The sequence below is a fragment of the Manis javanica genome, chromosome 5 (genome assembly GCF_040802235.1).
Source record: "Manis javanica isolate MJ-LG chromosome 5, MJ_LKY, whole genome shotgun sequence".
Lineage (NCBI taxonomy): Eukaryota > Metazoa > Chordata > Mammalia > Pholidota > Manidae > Manis > Manis javanica.
In genome coordinates this window covers 130,685,225-130,704,692 of record NC_133160.1, presented here as the reverse complement: position 1 = coordinate 130,704,692, position 19,468 = coordinate 130,685,225, and the positions used below count along the sequence as shown (strand labels likewise).

The 19,468-nt window shown below is 36.5% G+C and overlaps 2 protein-coding genes across 26 annotated transcripts in view; one reads left to right on the top strand and one right to left on the bottom strand.

Moving 5' to 3' along the window:
* TMEM165 (transmembrane protein 165) overlaps positions 1-1,042 on the top strand; it is a 31,154-nt gene extending 30,112 nt beyond the window's left edge. Inside the window, exon 6 of the mRNA XM_037018704.2 lies at positions 218-1,042. Coding sequence (XP_036874599.2) covers positions 218-294 — 77 coding nt within the window. The 3' untranslated portion in view covers positions 295-1,042. The remainder of the gene's footprint in view (positions 1-217) is intronic.
* Positions 1,043-4,463: 3,421 nt separating this feature from the next.
* Positions 4,464-19,468, bottom strand: part of CLOCK (clock circadian regulator) — a 168,827-nt gene continuing 153,822 nt past the window's right edge. For 23 of the 25 annotated variants that reach the window (XM_073237582.1, XM_073237588.1, XM_073237585.1 and 20 more), the window contains 5 exons: positions 17,758-17,910; positions 16,698-16,907; positions 15,797-16,002; positions 12,322-12,565; positions 4,464-9,719 (listed from right to left, as the gene is read on the bottom strand). In XM_073237582.1, coding sequence (XP_073093683.1) covers positions 9,540-9,719; positions 12,322-12,565; positions 15,797-16,002; positions 16,698-16,907; positions 17,758-17,910 — 993 coding nt within the window. In that variant the 3' untranslated portion in view covers positions 4,464-9,539. The remainder of the gene's footprint in view (positions 9,720-12,321; positions 12,566-15,796; positions 16,003-16,697; positions 16,908-17,757; positions 17,911-19,468) is intronic. The other 2 variants (XM_073237592.1, XR_012131730.1) reach the window with 2 other exon arrangements.

Sequence of the window (19,468 nt, the reverse complement as noted above, 5' to 3'; positions counted from 1 at the left end):
TGCCTAATCCTGTCATTTTTTAAAACAACGCTAGAAAAGCACCTGATTCTTACTGTTCAAAGTCAGGCAAGTGAAGGGTTCTTTACTGTGAAAATGGGGGGTTAAGTGTTTCTAACTTGTTTTCAAGGTTAGCTTATTAGTTTGGAGGAGTAATAGGCAATATCTTAGTTCCCTCACAGAGAAATAGTGCCTTATTTAATTTTTTTCTCTTTTACAGTGACAATCATAGGAGGCATCGTATTCTTGGCGTTTGCATTTTCAGCACTGTTTATAAGTCCTGATGCTGGCTTTTAACAAGCTATTTGTTCATTTGTATTTAGTTAAAGACAAGAATTACCTATCTTAATGTACATAGTGTACATTGTAAGTAAAAGTGATGGAAAACACTGTATTTGTAGCACTGATTTGTGAGTTTTACCCATTTAATCAAAGTATTATGTCCTAAAGAAATAATCTTCGATTCTACTTGCAACATGGATTTTTAAAAAGAAACCTTATGTTCTAAGTGTGGATTTTTCTTTTCTCCAGCATAATCTTGTTAATGTGATCTTTTTGAGTGTCTTTGGCTTTTTTGGGCAACAGTGTATATGAATATACATGGCACACTGTGCAGGTGGGGATCTACCACTTGATTTTTCATTGACCCCTTTATAAGGAATACAAATTTTCTTCTGGATCACTGAGGCATTTTAAGATGTTTACCTTAAAATTGTTCTTGGGGGAAGAACAAATTAATTTCTGTCTTTTAAAACATTTCCCCAACCCAGTAAGCAATAGTTTGATAAGAAATCTTAAAAAAATTAGGTTGTTTAAAAAAGAAAAAAAAAAAGAGGAATGTATTAGTGTCATAATGTGAACTGCTCACCAGATCCATTCTTTCCTTTTTAAATTGGGTGGGAAGCCCAATATAAAAACAGTCAATATTTGACAATGCGGAATTACCAAATTAAAAGAGAATACTATGAGTGTATTCATATTTTTTCTATATTGATTAAACAATGTAACATAGATATACAATGTAAATAAAAGTGGTATGACTAGAGCGTGTGGTCCTTGTGTGTTATACAAGTGCATAACTCTAATTATCAAAGTAGTATTCAGTTTACAGACCAATTCCTAAAGATGATGTAAAAATAGGAGCCAAGCATTGTTCTAAAGCACTTTAGCCCTCATCCAGTTCTGAGGTAATAGGCACTCATGTTAATGTTAAAAAGAAAACTTGACCAAAGTTGCATGGTAGGTAGAGTAGGGAGTCAAACCAATTTAATTCTAGAGCCTGTAATAAAGGGTTATGGTTAAGACCACCTTATATTATAATAGTTACTTGAGTAATGACTGTCATTTTAGTATTCTGACTACTAACTGTATTGATGATTGAAGCAGCAGAACTGCTCTCAGCCACATGTGCTCTATTACCACGGGCACTGATGCCATTGACAGCATCTTTAAACCTGAGGATAGTTTGTCTCTAGAAACTCCCACACGTTCCTTGAGTGAAGCATAAGAGACCCAGAACAATTCAGATTTACTGAGCTGTGGAAGTCCATGATGTTCAGGTGTTTGTAATTTGAGGACTGAAACAACCCAGTGAATGGAGTGACCCAGTACTGGCGATACAGTGGCCTTTCTGCAGTCTTGGTGGGAAAGAGAGCTCACCACTGTTGCTAAGATCTGAGAGTGGCTGTCAGTTAAAAAGTAGTTGTACCTGGTTGATGAAAAATAAGTCATTTTTGGAAAGTGTTCTCTACCATAGAAAGTGTTTATTACAGTAGAAACAGTGCTTTTTAAGATAAAGCACTTCAAAGAAATGTCAGGTACCACCCCCAGATTACACCATCATTATCTGCATCAGGTACCCCTAATACTGCGTTAGATTATTATAAACAGAGCAAGCAAGAATTACATTATTTCTTTTCCAAGAACAGAAAGGACAAGTCCTTGCTAGGAAGTAGCTGGTACCATCATAGTCCAAACCTGTCGGTGCAGGTAGCCTGGTTCCAGTACAGGCCTGGTCTGTGAGTAACAGCATGGCTTTCTGAGGCACCACAATCCTGTAACAAGGGCAGGACAAAACTACAGAGGATCAGGTAGATCAGACCTAAGCCACATGGCAAAAACCACTAGTGTGGTTAATTCCATTGTGGAAGAGAAGAAAGGAAAATGTCATTGGTAGTGATCTTTAAATTTAATAGCCCTTCTTTAAAATCCAAAATCATGTGATCATTACAAGCTTTGTGCCACATAAAGCAGGTGTTATTTTTTGAGAAATGCAGGTGATACTGAAAAATAGCACTGAGGTATTTTTTATTTTTAAAATTGAATAAGGAAACAAAGTCTGGATCTATTATTTTACATGTACACACAAAAAATGCTACTGTTTGACTTTTGCTCTAATTTTAAGTTCTGAATACATTGTACGAGTCTAGGAAAGAGCATTATAATTAATAGCACATGTAGTTTTTAAAAACTGCACATCATAACCTGGAAAAGTGATCATACACTGGTGGAGGTAGGCTAATAACACATTTCACCTCTTCTCAAAGGACAGTTTTGGAAAACAAGTGTAACCAACTGTAACACCAAATTAAAATGGCAATATTAAACTGGTAACAAAGTGACTCATACTTTATACAATATTGTATTTCTAAGCATAGCTCATGAAAATCAGCAGAGAATTTAAAAGCACTGGTGAAACCATCATCCCTTCATACTTCTGCAATTTAGGATTTGGGCAGACCTGGAAAATGTCAGTCTCATTTTTGTAAATCAATTTGAATTCCAATTAAATGTCTGCTTTAGGAAAAGTAGGTATTCTTAAGATCAGCTATTTTATAGCTCCACCCTTTGGAAGAATGATGGGATACATGTAATTTTTACTTAAAATGAAGAACCAAGTGTTAACAGCAGTGTCAAGAGTAGTGCACTAAGGACCACACAGAACATTACAAAGAATCTGGTGTGTTTTTCAACTACCAATTGATGTTAGCAATAAAAGTGTAAGAAGATAAGTCTTCTTTTGCACTAACTGGATACAGCACTGAATTAAACTCCTCTCTGGGCTTCAATCTACACAGAGTGAGTGTGCGAGTGCCATGCTGAGGCCTTTCCCCACCTTAAACCATGCAGAATAGATTGCAAAGTAATTCTAGAATGGTCTCAAATTACAGCCGTTACGGCCAAAATTTTTTAAAAAATGGCCTGGCCATTTGACGTGCCTAATACATCAAACTAAAGATAATACATCTTTTCCTACCAGCTTTAATACTGGCATAACCATTGTCAGCAGTGAATATGCACCAGTAAGAAACATACATTATCAGACATCTGAATGTCATTTTTAAAGCAATGTCACAATGTTTCCTAAAATGTAAAAGTATGCGTCTGAAAACACATCTTCAGCTTAACCCTTAAACACTTCACATCAGTAAGTCCAACTTGTAGCTGACATGCTTTGCTTACCCATTCTCTGCTGGGTTCCAAACACCAGGCAGTACGGGGCTCGAGTTCCTCCAGGAGCTCTGGACGGAGAACTCTGTTCCAGTGCCTACTTCAGGCAATTAAGTATCCTCAGATTCTAGGCTTCAAGTGTTCAAACACTTTATTGAATAGAGCTGTATCTGAACATGGTGGCCCATTTTTAAAGGGCCAAACAACATTACACCATAAAAATCAGCAAACATTTTTATAAAAGAGTTGGCAGTATTCATGCACTGTTCCACCTACGTATGTTTAAGGACTTTAAATGGATTTGAATATGGATATGTTAGTGAAGGCCATTAGAAGATGCTCAATATATTACTAACATTTACCCAAATGGGCAAAAGGGGCAATATGTGCTGTTGGCTCTGTCAGATGGGCTGTGGCTGAATTGAGGAAGTAATCATATAAAAAATACCCAGAAAAGAGAAAAGGCAGCAAGTGAAACTAGAAAAAGGTTGGAGCTATACAAAGCAGATTTTACAAGGTGTTACCTTTAGTTTTTCCTAACTGAGCTGAGAACAGGAGGGAAGTGCAGGGGCATCGGGAAGCGGCTCCACTGCCATCCTTAGTCAAAAACAGACTTTGATTGCTCATGAAGCTGTCATGAGGGCTGCAAACTGCACCCCAGGTAAGGGCCAGGTCTCCACGTAAAAGATGAGGCAAAAACCACCACCACATTATAATTCATGATACTGTGAAACCACTTTGATGAGAAAACAGCACAAAGATATTTAAAAATATAAATACATTTAGCCATTTTTATTCAAGAAACCCAGAGAACTGCTTTCAAAGCATCTGCTTTAAAACTACTTTCTAAATTCTTCCATAAATATTATTATGATTGTCACTTTATGCAGCACCTTAGTGTTTGCTGGTGGTGGTGATGGAATCTCACTGAACAGTCTCTCAATTAACTGTCCTATTTCACTAAAAAATGTTCTCCTAGGAAAACCCAGGCAGCTTAGAAAATATTACTCAAGACGGAACCTGTAAAGTATTTTATTTAAGAAAAACAAGGAATGTAGTGTTAAATTATGACATGGGGGGGAATATGCAAAACAGTCACATGGGAGGAAGGTTTAAATTTTTAAATATCCATATTGATTTCTTGTGAACTGTTCAACACTGTTTTAAATATCCTGAATTAATAATTATACCAACAAAATTCATCCCCAGTGTTTCCATAGAAGACATTAAAATAAGACCAAATTATACTTTTTTTCTTAACAGTCTTTTTCTCAGTCCTTTTTGTGCAAAAATATTACAAGAGCAATTCAAATGGAAATTCTGAAATGACATGCCAACATTTCAGAGCACATTTAAAACACTCAGAATAAATTCTTGAAATTACCGTATTCTCAAATACTACCACCAATCAATTTAGGTTAGTTCTGTACATCTCTTCACACTGATGTAGTTTTCCTAGACCTCTGAAACTATACAGGCTCATTGGTCTCTCTCAGTGTCCACATAATAGGCAAGACAGGTTTACAATAGTGTCTAAATGGAACTAGGCATCTATAATCTCGAGTCCACCACATTCAAAACAAAAGTCAAAGTTCATTTGGCTACCTTGAAATCACTCCCATAAACCTACTACGGTTCACTGGATCTAAACATTTCTCAGAAATGTATCATTTTTAAATTTCACCTAAGTGATGATTTGGGGATCCTTTGGAAATGGTAATGCCTAAGATAATAAACTTTATCAAAATGAATAATTGCAATAAAGTGCTTGTTACATTTCAAAATGATGCTTTAGACTGTGGTAAGTTGTTTTAAAAGAGTGTGCTATTCCTTTATAAAGGATCCCCAGGCATGAGAGTCGGCTCTTCTCACCTGTCTCAGAAAGCAGCAGCACTATCTTTTGGTAGGCTGGCAATAGGCACGTAACCATGCGGACGAGGTTATGCTAGTGCTATGGCAAAAGGGAGACTAAATTAGAAAAGTGGGAGGCCTGTGGAGGGTTCCTACTATATTCATCATTATATACAAATATATTAAATATGCTATAAAAATAGTCGACTCTTTTCCTTTGCAATTACTTCAGAAGCTCCTTTTAGAAGAAGAATGCTCACCCAACCCAAACAAACTTAAAAGGTTCTCTTTCTCCAATTACTGTTAAAATGGCGAGTGCCTTTGTGCTGTTCTTTTCCACCATATAGAAATCCCAGTCTGCTTACTCCCGGCTAGACTCACTCAGCTAAATAGTAATATCCAGTGTTTAAATCTTCCAACATTGAATCCCAAGGGACTAAGAACAGGGTCACAGATACTGGAAAGGTTATAGACTTGAATGCAATTTACACAAATGTTCAAAAAACTTTCCATCACCAAAGAAGTATAGAAAAAAAAGTAGAAATGAACAATCCTAGAGTAAAATGCTACTTGCATTTCCACTTAAAATTTTTTTTGCCTCAGTATAGTGGACACATTCTAAAACAAGCTGAGTAATAACCAGTTTAAAATAATTTTTACCTGTTCGTGTAGAGGAGGGGAAACAGACTATTAAGGGCCCCCTTTCTAAGGCTCCTTGAACAGGGGTTCATCTCTCTCCAGCACACGATGCCCTTTTGAGCTGCTTTGCTTCAATGCCCTTAAATAACTGCAAGCAGACTGCTTTAATGCAATGGCCACAAACACAGCACTTACTACTCTGTACTGAGTATTCTACAACAAACAGCTCAAAGTCACTGGCATCTTCTTATTACCACACATTCCTGAACAGGATATAAGTGACGAGGCAGAGCACAGGACTCCAATTACCCCCTCAAATTAGAGCCATTTGGAGACTGAACTGCAGTGTTTACTTACATGCTACCCCTATCCCTCTTTTTTGCTTTTCCTCCAATATTTTCCACTCAAAAAATGGAGCACTTTGAATGTCTATGTTCTGATTTGACACAACTCTCAGCAGCAACTTTATGAATCCTCGTAGTCCTCATTTGTGGTTGTTAACATCCCGACTCGCCCAGTGCCACAGCAGTCCCAAGTCATAACTGCAGAACAGCAAACATTCTTCCTTATCTTCAACAATTTCTACCTTAAAAGTGCTACCCAGAATAAAATATTTTTTAAAGAAAAACTGAGTATCTTACGAGAGTAAAGCAGAGGGAAGACAGGGTTTTAAGCAGCTGAAAGGTGTTCCTTTTTGGTATTTTTCCATGACTTAGATTTGGGATTTTAATTAACAACTTTGGCTACAGAAATGAATGAAGAATAGGCAACTGCTAAGTCTTCATCAGAGAGCTCCAGTCTTAGTTCATGGGGAAGGGAGCAAGGATAGTTTTGCAACTGAAGTTCCAGAAAAACAGAAGGAAAACCAAGTTTGAGAAGGAGCTAAGAGGCAGCGGGTGCTTACTAGCTTTTCCAACACAACACTTCATACTGACAGCAAAGGCAAAGCAGCTAGATGTTCCTTTAAATTAGGCAATCAGCTCTAAGCAGAGAAAAATGAGCTGTAAGGAACAACAGGAATTATAAAGCAAAATTTTGTCTAATTTTCTTCTCCAAATGTCTGAGAATGGACAATATCTGAAGGGACTGGTGGAGGAGAATGTGAATAAACAGTCTGCAGATTTATCTTGTGGCTCATCTTACACCTGGCCTTTGCAAACCTAAGTACACAGTACTCACAGTCCACGATCTTCCTTTTAAGTAGGGTTTTTGGAGGATAAACCTTAACAGTTCTTCATATCTTTGTTGGCTAAATCCATACATATCACTAGATATGGCCAATAAATAAGTGAGGCACAACTCATATATATATATATATATATATATATATGGAACGGCATGATAAGGTTGAGAAAGGCAATCAGACGGGAGAAAATACTGTTGCCACATTCTACATCAATTCCATCTACATGTATTATGCTTAGGACCACATACATTCTGATAACTATTCTTGACATTCATGAGAAAGAAATCTCTTCCAGAGGATCATCTAACTAGAAAATGAGCTTCCTGATATGTTAATTATTAGTTGGTATCTAGTGACACTTCTTTTGTGGAAGGGTAGATACCAACTTTCTTTGGTTGTTTTCTTCTTCAGCATTAATTTTCTAATTTAAGTGGCCAGGTAGAGTTTTCTACAGAAAAACAAAGTATGTCCCTTAAGGATGATAGCAAAGTCGAGGACAGAAAAGTCTTAAGAATTGATTTAGAATTCCTCTGACTCCTTCATCTAGCATTTCTGTATTAGGTTATTTTCATTGTTTAAAGCCTTTTCTGTTAAACAACCTCAATCATTTCACACATTTAAAGTTCAATTTTGATTTATTACAGCTTGCTGTCCTCCCTTTACTGAGTAATTTTTAATATAAGACATTTTGCATTAATTTTCCTTTGCACTATACTTGTATATCTTTAGTACCATAACATCTGTAAAATGCTTTTTTAATGTATGCAACACCTGTTGGTATTTATTACCTTTAGAATACAACATTGCCAAATGAAATCTTAGTTCATGTTTAGAGAGCATGTGAGTTACAATATTCCAGTGTAATAAAGGCAAAGCCAATTCCTACCTCTCCTTTTTTCTTTGTAGGAATATCAAAATCATACTGAGCAAATATTTACTATAAATCTTAAATTAACCTTTCCTTAAGCTTTAAAGAAAGGTGATTTAGGAAAACTATTCTGTGATCACATTAATGACTGACAGTGTTAGGATGTCATCTTTTATTTCTAAATTATTTGTACCTCCAGTCCAAGAGACTCAAAGCAGTCTTCACAGGAACCTAGGAGAATAACGATGGCTCTGACACACACATGCTGTTAAAAATGTACTAAGGTTTCAAAACTGCTACTGAAACCAGACAATGAATTCAACATGGTGAGTTATCACCTGAATCAAAATCAAGGCACTATGGGTTTTTTTTCTCTCAAATAACCCTGAATCATTTCTGACTAAAAGAAGCATTGAAATTGTGAAGGATAATAAAAAGATTCCAACAAATCCTAAAAGTTAAAATTCCCACCAGTGAGAATGTTAGAAAGTGCCTAAAATGTTCTGTGTGCAAATTTTACTCCTATAACTGAAACATTCTGGAAATTTCTTTCAGGCTTGTTGAAAACCACTTATACAACTATTTCCAACTATGAATTATATCAAAATATATGTGATCAAAACTCCCAACCATCTAAAATAAAGCAGTGCAAATCCTATTTTCAAACATAATTGAAAAATAATGAAATGAGGGTATTTCTGAGTAACTTGAAAATCCTGTTGTTTCAATTATTTAACCTGAAAAAAAAAATCCATTTCCAGCAGCACATTATACCTCACTGAACAAACTGGCATCACAACCGAAGTATGAACAGTAAGACCTGTGCCCTGGAAAAATGAGTAGAACACTACTGTGCTGTAAACAAAAGGAAAAACAGAGGATGTATTAGTCTGCACATGGTGTCAGAATCTAAGGACATATACTTGAGGAGATAATGCTTTCATGCAGCATACAAATCATTTTGCTTTCTCTCCTTTTATCCAGACATACACATAATATTTTTATATCATCTATACATAAAGAATTTGAACCCACACAACATTCTGAAATTAACTTCTGTCCCATCATGATCTGAAAAGGGGAGAGGGGAATGGGAAGGGGGCCTGCGAAGTCTACTGGACTGTCTTCATGGCCTCATGGTAAGCAAACCCCTGACATGACTGGTGTGTCCTCTGTAACACTTAAAAACAGGCACAGAACAACTACATTTACTAACGTTGTTGGTGCCTTTCTGATTCATTGGAGGTCATGTTCATAGCTGAGCTTCTTAACGTTTGGCAATATACTCTTTTTCCATCAAAAACTATCTAGGCCAGTAAAACACTGTTAGAATTGGCTATGGCCCTATGATCATCTCCTGCTGGCTGGTATTTAATGTACACCTGGAGCACTATAGGTAGCATTTCCCCTCTAATTCCAGGAACTAGAACACTCAATACTACATCTCATGCAACTGCTGGAATTCTTCCTCCTGTCCTCAGATCATCTGAGCAACCCTTTCTGGACCAGCCCTCTCTGCCCCGGGGGGTCGGAGAGGAGGCACTCGTGCTACTGCGGTGGAACCCTGGGAGGGTCGGTTGAACTGTCAGTCCTGTGCCGACTCTGCTGCTGCTGTTGCTGAGACTGGTGTTGCTGGTGATGTGACTGAGGGAAAGTGCTCTGTTGTAGTGGAAATGCAGCAGAGAGAATAAGCTGAGTTGAAGGATTCCCATGGAGCAACCTTGAAGTCTAGAAAAGAAACAGATTATGCAACATTGTTTTACCCCATTACATCGCCTACATTAAGATTTACTCAAGTTTTCCACTCTTCATAGGGACAAAATCCTTTAATCCCTATAATCTACATAATTTTTGCTATCTCATTTAAAAATATTTTCTTCAAAAATGTTCATGAAGCTTTCTCTCTTTTTGAAAGTATGACAATTCTATTTTAAGGAATCTGAGCTAGAGAGTACATGACATAGAATGCAATCTACATCTTTAGACAAGCTACACACATTCTTCCACTTTCTGTGTCCCTAAGACTATACCCTTACACAGATAATAAAATATAAGCATGGCTAAGACACAGGAATCACAGATACTCTGAGGTCAGACAGACAATGCCTTATGCAGAGGGTCATTCAGCTGGTTTGAGCAGCAGCTCAGTGGCTGAGAGCAGGGACTCTGAGGGGAGGCACACTGGGTTCAAACTCCTGCTGCCTCTTTTACTACACATGTGCCTTTGTCACTGTTAACTTCTTTGGGCCTCAGTTTCTTCATGTACAAAATAAGGATAACTGCCATAATGCCCCTACTGGGTTCTTATGAAGATTAAATATTAACATGACTTAAAGATAATGAGGGCAAATTTAGAGGGCAAAGTCAGAGACTTAAGTCCTATATGTAGCAGTGTGGTGTAACAAAAATCAAACCAAAACAAAATAGGGCACCCCTGGCTTTGAGTTTTGCTCTGCTGCTGATTAGCTGTGTGACCTTGGGCAAGTCCAAACTTGATGAGCCTGTTTCTTTTCCTTCTAGAGATACAAAGGCAACTAGTCAAAAGAAAGTGAATTTTTAAAATGAACATCTTCCCTCACTACTGACATTTGGTGCAGGGTTCCTAATTTTAGAACAGAACTGTGATTTTTGCAGATGTATATGAAGGTCAACTGTGCATGTGCGTAATATGCACACATACAAATGGACACATCTTTGAGCCTTAACAACCATTAAGCTTTGCTATGGACCTGGAGAATTTTCATACTGTCTTTGTTATTAGGAAATGCTTTTCTTAGGCTCATGATATTTATGAGCTTTACAGGGTTACAAAAGAGAGACATTTTGGAACTAAGTGTGATACACTCAGAAAAACCAAATTGTGTGATTACTATCTACATATAAGTATATTTCTGAAGGGTATTGCCTGCCTTATTTCTTTAGGGGTCCCACATCTTTAAAATACTTTCTGTACAAGTTGGGGAGAAGAGAATATTCATCCTTTTAAGGGCTTTTGTTCCCTGATAGGAGACTTAGATCTTAAGGCAAGTCCTCTCCTTTTTTAAGCTTTTGCTTAATTTTCACTGAATATATTTCCCCTAGATAATACTTCATAACTTGTTATTAGTCCATTTATAACAATAGCTAACCTAGTCATTAATGGCTGCAGTATGGCGTTAAGGTCAAGGGACTATAACTCTTAGAGATATTTAGGCAACTAACCTGTTTAGTTTCCCACATTACCAAGTCAACAATTACATTTGCTTCAGAACACCAAGGGTAATAAATTACTGTGTTTATGCCTGAATATACAGTACAATACCCCATCTTCTAATCGTACCATATGTTGGGTAACTCTAAAATTGACATATGCCTGGCCTACATGGAATGGTCTTGTGGCACAAATTCTAGGCTAGCCTCCATTCACAACTGCCCTCCCCTAGGCCAGAAGGGAAGAAGTTGGACTTCCAGGTGTCATAATCTGTACTGTGCACCCCCAGTGAGGGTACTGAGGTCCAGAGATGTGTCCTACTGATCTCCTTGCTGAGGATCCCAATCTAGGTGACTTTCTTCTGTATCCTTTAGACAAGTAGATCCTGCCTGATCTACCCACATGAGCTCTGTGTCTGCATTTTGGTTAATCAGAGTGTCTATTACATTTATCAAGGTAGTGGTCATAAATGATCGCTAGTTATGTGCCTTAAACTGTGTTCAGTGATTTACAAGCATCTTTCACCCATGAGATAGACATTATTAAGCACCTCCATGTTACAGATGAGGAAACTGAATTTTAGCGGGTTAAGTGACCACTCACAGGTCACACAGTACAGGGTAACACAGTGACTCCATCTCAGGGCAGCCTGACTTTAGAGCCCAAGTTCTTACTAAGACATAATACTGCCTCCACAGTATTTCTCCTTGATACTAATTTACAATTGAAAAATTATAAAACTTAATCCAAGAAAATAAGATAATGCCTATACTAATGTCCAACAATCGCTTTTCATACTCCTGCCCTGTAGAGCAGAGTTTAATGGCCTGCTAGAAAAAGGAAGGAAGGTGTCTTTCCTTGAATTGCAGAAGCTTTAGCCAGAGTGAGCTTTAGGTAAAGTCCTTGATGTGCACAGCAGTTGAGATAATTAGCTACATCTGTGGCAGGGCTGAAAGTCTTCCAAAGACCAAAGAAGGAAAGAGAAAGCTAACCAGGACAAGCTCTGTTTTTATAGAAATTTAACTTGTATAGTAAGTTTCCAGGGATTTTTCACCTCATTTACAAAACTGTTCATGTAATGCCTGATTTCCTTATATAAAAGTAAATGGGTTTGGGACAACTTCTGCACGGGAGAGTTACCTGTAAAAACTGCTGGGGCGTTTGGGTCAGCTGAGCCTGAGATGGTTGTGGAGCTGAAGTCAGCTGCTGCTCCTGGGAGCTCTGCTGCTGTGTGCCTGACAATGTCTGTGGCTGCTGCTGTGTGGCAAAGGTAGGGTAGGCAGTCACCACCTGACCCATAAGCATGGTGCTAGGTACCATGACGGCCCCACAAGCTACAGGAGCAGTCACTAATTTGGTCACAAGTTGCTGACCTTGAGAAAATCTGTTAAGAAGAAAGAAAGAGGAGTCAGAAGTATAAAGTGCTTATTATAAAAGGCAGTGGCTGAATATTTCCCTAAGATAATACCCAATGATAAGCCAATTTAGTTGTTCTAAAAACTCTATGTTCCAATTTTGTTTCATGTTTTTGAAGACTCTTTTTGGGATACCAGTAAAACAAAAATGTATATAGCAAAATGAAATAATCATAATCAAAGTTACAAACATTTTTTTCGATAACCACATGCAAAAGAGTGAAGTTAGACCCTTACTTCACACCATATACCAAAATTAACTCAAAATGGATTAAAGACCTAAATTTTTTTTTGTAAAAGCTGTAACTATGAGACTCTTAGAAGAAAACATAGGAGAAGATTCATGACATCAGACTGGGTAATGATTTCTTGGATAAAATATGAAAAGCACAGGCAATGAAAGAAAAAGTAAACTGGACATCAAAACTAAAAGCTTTTGTGAATCAAAGGATACTATGAACACAGTGAAAGGGCAACCCACAGAATAGGAGAAAATATTTGCAAATCATATATCTGGTGAGGTGTTAATAGCTAGAGCATGTAAAGTGATCCTATAACTCAACAATAAACTGATTAAAAAATGGGCAAGCATCTTGAATAGACATTTTTTCAAAGAAGATATGCAAATGGTCAAGAAACATATGAAAAGATGCTCAGTATTACTAAATTGGGAAATGCAAATAACCACAATGAGATGCACTTCACCCCCACCAGGATGGCTATTTTATATATATATAAACAATAACAGAAAAAAATAAAAACAGTGTTGGCAAGGATATGGAGACATGAGAACCTCTGTGCACTGCTGGTGGGAGTATAAAACTGCAGCTATAATGGAAAACAGTATGTTAATTCCCCCCAAATTTAAATATAGAATTACTGTATGATCCAGCAATTCCATTTCTGCATATATACTCAAAATGAAAGCAGGGACTCAAACAGGTATTTTTATACCCATGTTCATAGCAGCATTATTCACAACAACCAAAAGATGTGTGCAACCCAAGCATCCATCAATGAATGAATGGATTAAGAAAAGGTGGTATACACATACAATGGAATATTACTTAGCTTTAGAAAGGAAGGAAAGTATGACACATACAATATGGATGAATCAGGAGGACATTATGCCAAGTAAAATAAGCCAGTTACAAAAGACATATTTAATGATTCCATTACATATGAGGTCTCTAGAGTAATCAAATTCATACACTTGTGACTGTAATGGGGTATGTGGTGGGGACCTGATAATGGAGGGAGTCTAGTAACCATAATATTCCTCATGTAACTGTACATTAATGATACCAAAAAAAAAACTCATAAACTTATGTACTTAGAAAATAGAATGGTAGTTTCTAGGAACTAGGGTGGAAGAATGGGCAGTTACTGTTCAATGGGTACAAGAGTTTCAGTTTGGGAAGAAGAAAGAAGTTTCTGGAGATGGGTGGTAGGGATGGTCACTATTGTGAATGTACTCAATGCCAATGAACTATACGTGTACAAATGGTTAACATAGTAAATTTTATGTTATATATATTTTACAATTAAAAAAATTTTTAATTTGTTAAAAAAATGTTAACTTTGTTTTTTTTAAATAAAATTACCAGGCCCTTCGGAGTCAGATGTATGTGGCACATGGTTCAGTTTTGCTAATCATGAAGAAACTTAAAGCTTTCATAAGAAAAAATTTTAAAACTCTAGGTTTATAGAAGATATTATACTGCAAGTTTAATCTCATAAACATTATCCAAAACTAAATGACATTCTAACAGGGAGTAAGTTTATAAATGTATCAGTGTATCACAGTAACCACTAGGTGAGGATTCACTAATATTCCCCCTTCCCCCTGACCTTCCTTCTTCTATTTTCTTCAATAAAAGAAGAACAACCAAAATTATGCCTCCTCAGGGAACAATATTATTTCTATTTGCCTATTCTGGCCATTACTATGAGGAAATTTGAGATATGGCTCTACTGTAGATGTAGCATAACTACAATTACAAACTGTTTAAAGCCCTTAACAATATTTAATTTAATACAGATGCATACTTTATTCTTTCTATGTTCCACAAGACAAAATAAATCTGTGAATCTATGCTAAATCTTGAAAATACTATATGTACTTCAGGACTAAATGCACTATTTAATGCAAAAAAATACATATAAAAGAATTTAAAAATTTCCTTATGAGGAAAACCCCAAGAAACAGTATTTACAAAATGGCTTAGTCACAGAAGTGTTAATTTTTCTGTGATCTTAAATGAAATTAGTACCTAATTTGTTCAGCTGCTCACTAGTAAATACGGGATGTGAATACGTTATCTGTGGCACCAAAAGACATTTTTCCATCTGCTTTTGCCTAACTCTCACTTCTGTGGTGTCCTACATAGCGCTTCCTCTGCCTAGAACATGCCCCCTGGGCCCCCCCCCACAAGCACACCCAAAGCTGCACTCCGTAAAAGGCTCCGGCTGAGGCCCTCCTCTGTGAAGCGACCAAACTCCTCTCTTTATTTGCTTGCCTCAGTCATAAAACTACTCACTTTCTCCTGTCTAAAGACCTAGTAAAAGTATTTATCACACCAAATAACACTGATTTGTTTTCCTCCCAATGGCTTTTATAGTCTTGTCTTTCTCTTCGGACAAGGAATGTGCCATACTCACGTAAGTAGGCACTAAAATGTTTGCTGAAATGTTTCCCCCGCTCAAAAAACATGTCCACCAATAGTTGCTAAATTGCTTTGCCAAAATGCATGTCAGCATTCTAAATTAATGGATTTTTCCCCCAGGCTTTAAAACTAGTCCTCTACATTGCTATGGAGCACATTCATAATACTTTCTTTTAGGATGTTAGAGCTAAAACCTGTACAAATTTTTAACTTGAAGGAGCTGAGTTCAAAAGGAAAGCAATGAATTCTCCCTGCTCTCATTGTTTCTGAGATCCTGCAGCTTCTTCACTCATACAACAGCATGCTGTTGGATTTGGATCTACAATATTTGGTAGCACATTTTTGGACAGGAAACAAAATTTATTATTATTCTTTTATTATAAAATCCTTAATGTATACAGTCACTGTTTTTGTTTCAAATTCAAAAATGCTGGCTCGAGTAAGCATCAAACAAAATCATGTTTTTAAAAATAAAATTATTAATTCATCAATCAATTTACAACTTTGGAATGACTAATGAAATATGACAACTACCTTATCTGTCTGTCCTGAGTGAGGGTAGTCGTCGCAGCACTTTGGGTACTGTTCTGTGGCATACTGGATGGGATCTGAACCATGCTTCCAGCTGCCGGCTGAGAAATCACCATAGTGTTATACAGTGGGGCTGGGAGGGTGCTCTGTGTCTGACTGGGGAGAGATGTTTGTTGACTGTGCCCGCTCAGTACATTTTGTTGACTCTGCTAGAAAAGAGATTTTACAGATAGATTAACTGAAAAAATTTTTTCAGGAGGTATGCGTCTTTCATTTTAACAATAGTTGACTTCATAGAGAAAGAAGTGGCAGGACATATTATTCTGGAATAAATCTAACCACAAAGGAATAACCTGTAGTGATCGAGAATGAATTAGTCTTCAATATCTTGCTGGAAGGTATAAGCTATGACTTTAGAAAAGGAGCATGAACTAAATAGGGATGATATAAAAATACATGAAAAATTTCTGTTAAAGTGAATGACTGACATCAGACATTTTTCATATATTTTATTTGAGTCTTGGAATTTGGTCAGAGATGAACACCAATTACCAAAATTTCCTGGAATATTAATTAAACCATCACTGCCCTAACAATATATTCTGCACACATGTAATATTTTTCCTGGTCAGCCTCTTTTGCAAGTCAAACATTTTTAACATACAGAAGTAGTCTGTATGTTCATTTTAAAAAATTGTAAAATTCTTAAAATGTCAAAATATGAAAGCATTTAACATTTAACAATTTGGCATAAAATATTTTAATGATGACTCTCAATACTATCTAGTTATTAATAGTCAAGTTTTAAATATGGTACTGTTTGAGATAGAGCTTTACTTTTGTTCCAGCAGTAGTATACATTTCAATCACTAAACACTCCATAGCCCAGTGTACTCAGTGTTACCTGACTTGATGTACTTTGTAAAGTCTGCTGTTGAATCATATGCTGAGTTGTGCCAATGCGTCCAGTATTCATTCCACTTTGAATTTGGTTAGTCTGAACAACCTGGCCTTGCATATTTATAGGTGCAAGTTGCTGGATGTTAGATGAATTTCCAGAAGAAAGCTGAACAGAGCCAAAATTCAATCCAGGGTTTGATTGTTGTAAAAACATCTTTAAAGATAAAGATTAAATTAAAAATTAGTTTTGTAAATTAAAAACAAAGAAGAACGACAAAAGTTATAAAAAATGGAAGCAAAAACAAGCTACCATATAACTTTAAAAAGCAGGTAACAAGATTAAATCATTGGAATGAACAATTAGCTAAAATAATTACTGAATAAAACATAATACTTCATATTTGCTCTTTATGTTTCCATATGTCAGAAAAGTGTTATAAAATTCAAAATCTCCACTTCTTTGAGCATTTTACAGGGGGGCTGTTTATTTTTTCATTCAGCATTACCCTAACTCAGTGCTACTCACAGGTGGTGGACTGGCACCTCTGTATTCACTTCCTATTTAGAATGTATGGTGTTAAACAGGAGCAGTTTTCATTTAAAGTTTCCCTTTACGAAAGTGTTGGTCTCCTCTGATAGACATTAACTTTAGAGTGGTCTTACTAGTTGATCAAATAAGACTGATTTGAATCATACCTACTGGTATTTTATTAAATCAATGATTGATGATTGGTTTAAAAGTTCTGTACGTACATGTACTTAAGAGCCTATGTAAAAATATTATTTTTATATTATGTATTTGGGCTTACTAGAAATTAGACTTTTAAAATATGGCTTTAATCTAGACAAACAAGGATGTTGATGGAAATACTCTTAGGAATGAATTATCTTTAAAGACTATAAATTCACTCAATATGAGTAGGTAAAACCAATGAGTATTTACTGAACTAAGTTACGAAATGTATCTCTTGCATCTCACTTGTAATTAAGAAAAGTCAATTTTCCTAAGAAATCCAAATGTGAATGATGTGCTTTGTTTGTATTCAAACATAATAATAACTAACCTGCAGTCCTTGACCATGGACCATTTGAAGTTGTTCTTGGATTTTTCTTAGCTCTTCTTGTTGCCGATGAATGTTCGCCTCTATCATCCGTGTCCGTTGCTCCAGTTGGTCTTTCAGATGTTGCATGGCTCCTAATTGAGCTGAAAACTGAAACTGAAGTACCACGTATGGAAAAAGTGTAACATACTTTAGAATCACTTATTCCCCATAATTGTGCAATGCGAAAAGTAAGCAGTATATGATGAGCTAAGAATTTTATGCCAGTTACCAATGTATTGCCTCTCAGTCCTAATTTACCCATCTTTGCTCAGCTTTGTGATACTGGAGCTGGACCCTAATAAATACTTCTCCTTTGTCAGCAGGTGAAAACTTAGTCATATCAGTAGATGATGCTGGAGGAATAATGCAAAGGGAGATACTTGCATTTCTGGTTCTGGTGCTTTTTCTTCTTATTCTTGTGCCACTGGGTACTTCCTAGTGAGTCTCATCAGCACCCCAGCACCTGGCTTTCCAGAAAGACTGACTGGCACCCTAGAGGGCAGATCCCCAGAAAATTTTACTGGTACCCTAGCAGACGGCTTCCTGCACTCCAGCTGTAGGCTGTGGCACCCCAGAGAACTCTCCTACCATCCAATGGCTACAAATACACCTGCCCCAATGGGATCTGAATCTCAGCCCAGCCTGGAAAAGGAGTTTAGGAGCACTGGGGAAATCTTCAAAGTTTTTTCTTTCATGGATACTCCCCCTGTTACTTATAGTTAGTGGTTACTCTACATTTGTTACTCCTGTATTCTTCAGAGTACTTTTAAATATTCTTAGTAGTTAATCCCTGTTACCAGTTAATAATGTTTTGTATTAACCCTGCCCAAGTTTCCGTTATGGCTTTTGACTTCTGATTTAATCTTAATTGACTAAAAGAACACACTGGTATTAGGAGACCTGAATTCATATTGTAGCTCCACCACTTGCTAGAACAAGTTACAGTACTTGACTTAATTTCTACCCTTTAGTGAATGAAAAAAAAGTAGCCTATCAAATAAATAAAAAAGTAGTTATTCCTATCAAATTCTGTCATCCCTAAAATGTCCTCTTTGCACACATCACTGGAAAGTTATGAAAATCTGACAGGTAAAACTGAAACATTTTTACTCATATTTTCAACTATAACTGTTCTCAGACAAGTACAATACACAGGCTTTTATATAAGACTAACCAATTGTGAATGAATGAGTGAATGAATGAATGAATGCATACATGGATGAAAACATGAAGTTCTACTTCCAGGGTTTTCAATCTTATTTACTTGGCTATATTTTTTACGTGCATCATAAGCAGCTTCTGTTTACAACTGCTTGAAATTTAACCATATTTGTGGATTCACCACTTAAGTCTATACAGGTTAAATTTTTTTCATGACTATTTGGCATAGGACACAGGATAAGAACACAAAGCATTGTACTTATTTAGAAATCTGTCTTAATCTTAAAATAATCTTATATAGTGAACTGTATCTAAAAGTGAGAAATGCCCCCCAAAAGCTTTCTCTTCTATCTTTGGAAGTTGGTACTAAGGATACTGAATATTACTTTTCAAAGTATGTAACTCTGACTTCTAAAGTTGACAATAACCAGATTATATTTTGCATTAGATTACACTAGACGTGAGAAAATACGACAAAATGTAGTACAGCTCCTCCTTGCCTTTATTTTTA